The 7,059-nt window shown below is 39.8% G+C and overlaps 1 protein-coding gene across 1 annotated transcript; it reads right to left on the reverse strand.

Annotated features, from left to right (window-relative positions):
* Positions 1-4,274: 4,274 nt before the first annotated feature.
* LOC121614245 (homeobox protein Hox-D9b-like) lies at positions 4,275-6,764 on the reverse strand. Its single transcript, XM_041948060.1, has 2 exons — positions 6,080-6,764; positions 4,275-4,519 (listed from the first exon to the last, which is right to left on the reverse strand). Exons 1-2 carry the CDS (start codon positions 6,762-6,764, stop codon positions 4,275-4,277), a joined length of 930 nt encoding a protein of 309 aa, XP_041803994.1.
* Between the last annotated feature and the right edge of the window lie 295 nt (positions 6,765-7,059).

The following is a 7,059-nucleotide window of genomic DNA, read 5'->3' on the forward strand; positions in this document are numbered from 1 at the left end:
ACTTTGAACTTCCTCAGCAGCGCGACACCTCCACCCAGCGGACAGAGTCAGTAACTACACATACTGTGTCTGCATCACACCCATGACCAGCGTTGTTTTTGCTTGAGTTTCAGTCTTTAAAACCACCTCCATCTTTACATGTCTTCGTCTTTGAGACAACAAATTAGCAGTCTTTGTTACTGACAAAATACATTTCAACTCATTCATTATTTTTTTTTCCACATGATGGTTCCACGTTCACTTTGTCCCTTTCAAACGAAGAACAGATTATTCATATGTCTTTACTTCCTCCTACGAATATATACGGGCACTAATCATTCTTATAAACAACCATTTTGCATGTAACTCACCTTATTTATTAAGGTCTATGTCTGCACAACTGCGCCGCTGTGAATTCATTTTATGTTACTGCAGACATTGTGTTGGGAACAACATTTAATCGGGAGCGATAATTTGAACATTACTTGCAGTCCAATTTAATTTCTGCATCACAATAAGTATTCCCTTTGTTGCTGACTGGTACTGCGGTCGTTTCGTTCATTTTAATTGATTACACCAGTTTCGGCGCTTTTGATCAGAATTTCTAAATGTGCTGTTGTTCTTCAGGTTTCGTTTTTGTCAATTTTTTTATTTACCTTTTTTACTTTTCTTGCCCCGTTTTGTCAAACAGATTTTTTTTTCTGTTATTATGGAATCATAAAAGAAAACTAGATTTTCAAGCTTTCTTAGCTTTTTTTTCATTCTTAATATAAAGATAGCGCGCAGTCAGTGTTTGGATGTTAGAAATGACTGTATTAAAATGATTTTTACGCTCGCAGTGTGAGTTACATCCAATTTTTTATTCATAGAAGGAAAACAGAAATAGAATTAAACTTCTGTGGTTCATTATAATAAACAGTGTTACTGTAGATTTGTGTATTTAAGCTGTGGTTCAGCCTCTTATGTTGGCTACACTGACGTATGGCAGCCTAAAATCAGGACTCAAACGCCACTCAGGCGTTAAGGCCTTTGTTTTGCGTTTTAATTCCCTGAAAAGTGAAATTTCCTGTGTTTTGTGGTCTCGGAGTCTGTAGAAATGAGGGTGTCTGGTCTCATCTGCAGACAATGACTTTAACATTTAGAAGGACAGTTGAGGCTCCAAGGCAGGAAAGGGTGTCCAATAAAACCATATAGTCACGATGACTGTCTGGGCTAAATGACTTTATGGTCCCTCTCAGTGTGTGCGTCTCTGTCGTGAGTGTGGGGAAAGTCACGTTTATTCTCCAAATGCATGCTGTTGGTTTATGACCCTGCAGTAGGATGAGCGCTGAGCAGATTATATGGCCGCAATAAATGAGGGAAGCTACGAGGCGCTGCACTGACTTTGACAAAACAAGGAGGCAGAAATGTCTCTCTGTGGACTGAAACTCAGACTACATACCTGAGAGCAGTGAAACACCTTGACGTTGGAATAATATAATCCTCATGAAAAACATAATAAATCGCGTTACTGCGCTATAATCCAGTGAAACGTCAAACATGAGATACTGCTTTTGTACTGTTTTTCCCTTGTAATAAATTAGGAAAATATAACGAGAAGCAAGAACACTTTTACTTTTGTAAGTAGGAATTTTACTGCAGTAGTGAAGTAGTATTTTGTGTGTGTATTTCATACAAAAATATAATAAATACAACTTCAACTAACTTGTATCATGGATATAATACGATTTAACAATATAATAAATAATAGTCTAAAAATGATTGTGTAAATAAAATATGTATTATTATTATTATTATTATTATTATTATTATTATTATTATTATTATTATTATTGCCACTAAAAATAATATTAGCAGTAGTCGTTGCAGGCTATGTTATAAAGCTGCACTAATACGGCTACTTAAACTATGCTATATATCGTAGAATTAGTGGAAATATCAAGTAAATCACATAAAATCACAAACACTGAGCTGAAACCGAAAATAAAAACATCAGGGAAAGTGCACAATTAACAATGATGAAATCCATCTTTTATTTAATGGGGAGAAAAATGCCCACAAGCAGCTTGTTTGGCCTAAATGAGCAGATGAAGGCCTCATTTCATCACATTTTGTCTCCAGTTAAATAACAGGACAGGCCTGCTGCTCCAGGCTAACATAGCCTGTTGTGTTTCCTCTCCTCCCAGAGTCCATCTCATCCTCATGAAAGTAAAAAAAAAAAAAACACAAAATATCTTTAATACCCCAATAATATTCCTATAATATCTTAACGTGATGTTACTGTACATTCTAACATGAATATTGTGCGTTGTTTCTGTGTGAAGTCCTCGTAAAAAGCCGTACACGGACTGTTTATTCTTTCAGGAGGTAAAAGAACCATCAGACTGCTGTCACACCATAGCTTAGCCATGACTGGTGTGTGTGTCGAGGATTATAGGCATGACCATATCTGCATATTAGACCCACAGTAACAACAGATATACATAGTAACAATGACAACAACAGCAACAACAACAATAACAACAAATATGCCCATCAGGCTACATGCACAGTTTATAAAAACAAAACAAGGAAGCTTATTCTGTTTTGAGGAACAAATTGTTAAAAGTTCCTTGTGAATAATAATTTCAGGGGAGACTGGGCTTGGTTGTAACACAGAGAACTGCTCCAATCAGAAGCAAGATAAAAACCACATGATTATCTGTGTGCAGGCCTCTCTGGCAGCATTACTCACACCTGTAATACACTCGGACTCTCTCAAAAGCATTTTCATGTGTTTTTTTTATTGTGTTTATCAAATGGTTTGTGTTCATTTTATCGTTAAAATCTGGTCAACTTGACTAATTGTTCTGCTCAGAACAAATGCGAACAGCTGTGTAATCATCTGCGATGAGGGTGTGGACAGACATAACACACATGTCAGCACCAACCCTGCCCAGGCTGTCTGACTGTGATGATCTACGTATTTTCTATAGTTTTAGCCCTGGAGAGAAGCGCAGCAGTACTCCTTAACACTGAAACTCTTCACTTTTCACAGCTTGTTGTCCTCTATGGTGACAGGAGATAATGGAATGTATTAGATGGACAGCAAACAGAGCATCTCAGCTTGTTGTTGTGTGCACATTCAGCCATCTTGACAAACTTACTTGCAAAAGTGGTTAATTTCGACACCGAAGTCGTCACATGATGTTTGATATTTCAGTATAACATGAAGTTCACAGTAATTTCATCACATTTTAAGTAACACATCTCACATATTAATCACATGTAGAAAAAAAATACGTTGTGGAACATGTGATGATTTCACATGGGTACATGTGGCTTTCATGTGTTTCACATTTGAAAACAGCAAAGCCACATAATGTCCTGTGCGAACTGGACTTCAAATTACAGCGTTTTTAAACTGAGAATATAAACCGATTCCACCTTTAAATTCAAGCTAAGAAATGTATGAATAAAGCACATAGTAATGTTTACATCACCACTGAACTCACCACTTAGTCTCTCTGATTTTGTCTCCTTCAGGGAATTCGTTTATTTTAAGTGTCAGGCTTCTGTTTCTTTAGGCTTCTATTTTATTTTAATTTCAAATAAACACTCTGCAACTGTTTTCAGGCCATAAGAGACAGATGTTCAGACATAAGGTGGGATTTATCTTTGATAGCTGCCTTGTAGTGCAGCCTCGTCTGGCACGCTGAAAGCAGCTTTTATGAGGACTATAGTTTTACCATTAAATCATAAAACACAGTTTGTGTTTTGGCAGAAAGCGCAGACAATTTATGTGAAGTGAAGTATGTGGCGAGTAGTTTCAGTTTTGGACATATGAGCTATACAACCTCATCAAAAACACATGTGTTTTAAAATGAGCAAAGCTTTTGATACCATCTAGTATGTTTTTTCATTTAATTTATGGATCTCCTTGTAAATGTTAACATTTCATTCAAGGCATTACTGTATTTACAACTATAGGTTGACTGTCTTCATTTGGTAACATGCAGATGGAAGAATTCTACACCGGAGTTCAGAGGATTTAACATGAAAAGGCCAAAAGACATTGATGGGAATATTTTTTCTAAAAAAAGTGTTACAACACATCCTGGTCTCCCCTGCAGAGTGTCACCACTGCAGCTTTCCGAGGCAGCCATGATGGAGCCACAGTCCGTTGCTTAGTAACAGCTGATCATGCCAGCTGAGGTGAAAGATGTTGGGCATCTTGGAGCACTGTGTTTCTTTTATGAGCTCACCTCCTCCACGCCTATCCTGGAAAAACTACCTCAGCCCCTTCTCCAAATCCATCATTCATTCATACTCCTCCTCTCCCGGGTCATCAGCTTCTTCATCTTCATCCGTCTGTTCTGGAACCAGATTTTGACCTGTCTCTCTGTCAAATTTAAGAGTCCTGCCACCTCCAGGCGCCGGTCCCTGGTCAGGTACATGTTGTAGAGAAACTCTTTCTCCAGCTCCAGGGTCTGGTGTTTGGTGTACGGACACCTTTTCTTCCGGGTGGACTTGGCATGGATCCAACTAGCTGATGGATTTTCTGCAGAAGAAGAGACAGGGCGGCATAGATTTTTACCTTAACCACACACCAATATGTATACCCTCTGCTGGCCGGTGTGTATCTGCCTGTCTGCCTGTGTGTGTGTGTGTGTGTGTGTGTGTGTGTGTGTGTGTGTGTGTGTGTGCTGTGAGGAGTTCAAAGACTGACATAAAAATCAAAGAAAATATTCTCAGGAACACGTTTTATGAGCCTGCAACTTTTGGCTCATTAGAAAAAGAAACACCAGCACATGCTCCAAACACAGCTCCATAAATAAAGTTTAGCTCTTTCTTTTAACCATATTTTGCTCATTTTACCAAGACTAACACAGTTACTGAGTTTTATTCGCAATCGGGTTGTTTACGCCCTCATTTTACCGTCCTTCAACACAGTGTGATGTTGTGTTAAATTGTCATGGTTTCTCGTGTAGCGACAGATCTTTTAACATTAAAGTGTTTTTCAGCAACGGTCCATCCAGTACAGAGTCTCTGACTGCAGGCAGTGCTGACAAACAGCCAAACTGATCCTCATGTCTCGAATTATTAAACTGATATCTGACATTTTGACTGACATAAAAATGCTTTATTGGCAACTTTAAAACCATAAAGCAGCCACAGAGTGCTGTGAAATTATAATTAGAGAGCCAGCAATAGATCAACAACTTTTTTGGCTTTGGCTTGGTAATCACACACTCACACCACACAGAAGACATCTTTGCTCACTTTGCTTCAATTTCAGAATTATTTGTCTGATGAACTGGCCTTCAGGTGGACAGAGATCTCCTCCACTCCTCTATCTGACAACATGTAGAACTCTTAATCACAGCTGTTTGACATATTTCAAACCAAATTTCTGGCACAGAGAAGCTAATAAAAATAACAAATGAATCAAAATCCTAAATCTACAGACAGTTAAAATGTAATGCCAGGGGGAAAGTGTTCAAATTACTATTATTTTTATTATTATCATTATTATTATTACAAGGTCATTGTTTTGTTACACATCATGAGTTTTATTCCTTGTTCCTCTTGTCATTTTTGTTTATAGGAGATCAAACTATTTAAAAATACTTTCGTGTATCTTAAATTTAAAATAATTACAAACGTTATTTGTGGCTTTTTTCAGACATACTGCATTTTAAAGTTACTTCTGTGCAAGCTAAAGGGTTTATAATTGACAAGGGTGTTTTTGGATGGACATGTTTTTCAACAAACTGGATGCATAAGCTAGTTTTGAGCATTAATTGCAAGAAAAATAGCCCATTAGTGTCCTTTTTTGCACTAATCCTGTCAGAGAAATGCAGCGCAAGCCTACCTGCATTTAACTCAAGTGACAAATTGCTAAATAACAGCAATAGCAACTTAATTATTTTAATGGACAATAAAGTTTTATATTTTACCGTTTACAAGACATTTATAGGGCTATAAAAGTCACACATACTTACTTACTTAGGCCACGTTCTCCCTCTCTGTCACTTACTCACACTCACACACACACTCACACACACCTGTGTATGCACATGCTAATAAACATTCCTCAGCTTAGTATATCTGTCTTTACCAATGTCAGGCTGTTGCTGTGTTTTTCTCTCCTCCTCCTCTTTTTTGGGCTCCGGCTTTCTTCCCAGCTCCTCCACGGTCCCCAGCCGCTCGAGGACCACCTCGGTCGTGCTGGCGAAGCTGGAATCCGCGGAGCTATCGCGTGACGGCGGTGAATTCTCGGGTTTAACCGCCTCGAACCTCGGGCTCGGATTGGAGAGGTCACCCTGAGCCGGGAGACACCCGGGAAAACCGGCCGACGCATGTGCCAGAGGGGTCTCTGAGCTGGGAGTGGACCCTTCCCAACAGCGGACGAATCTGCTCTCGGAGGCGGCCGAGGATGCGAGGTGTTCGGCGTGAGTTTGGGTCTGCGGGCCGTAGTATGGGTGGTGGTGGCTCAGGAGGTGATGTGGATGAAAAACGCCGGGGATGGAGGCGCCCGGAGTGGACTGCAGCTGCGGGGAGGAGGATGAAGAGGAAGTAGAGGTGTTGGTCCAGGGAGAAAAGCCGTTTAAGCTCGATTGCTTGTTGGAAAAATGTGAAAAATCCGGAATGTGTGAGCCGGGGGTTCCCTCCTCTTCCTCCGCTCCCCGGGCTGGCTTTGCGCAGCCGGCCGTCGACCCCTGCAAGCCTCCCGGGATGAAATGTGCACCGTACGGCTCCTCAGTCTGGAGCCCCATCATGGAATAATAATTCGTTAGCGACATGTTTATTTTATTATTTCAATAAAAAGACACTTAAGTGCGACTGTAAAACGTTAGATGGGCTGGTATAGTGGCTTACATCCTCCCCTAAAATGGTAGTAATTTTTTTCCTGCCCTTACCTTCTTCTCGGCTGCCCATTGGTTACACAGTGGATCACATGGTTAGACTGTATTTACTCAGTATAGGAAATAAATCAAATCATTCTTTTGTGCTCAGAAATGTGACAGTAGGTCTACTATCCTGCCGCCAGATGGGTCTGAATGTGGCATGTAGGTTTTTAAAGCTGTGACTTGAAAC

The sequence above is a fragment of the Chelmon rostratus genome, chromosome 11 (genome assembly GCF_017976325.1).
Source record: "Chelmon rostratus isolate fCheRos1 chromosome 11, fCheRos1.pri, whole genome shotgun sequence".
Taxonomy (NCBI): Eukaryota; Metazoa; Chordata; class Actinopteri; order Chaetodontiformes; family Chaetodontidae; genus Chelmon; species Chelmon rostratus.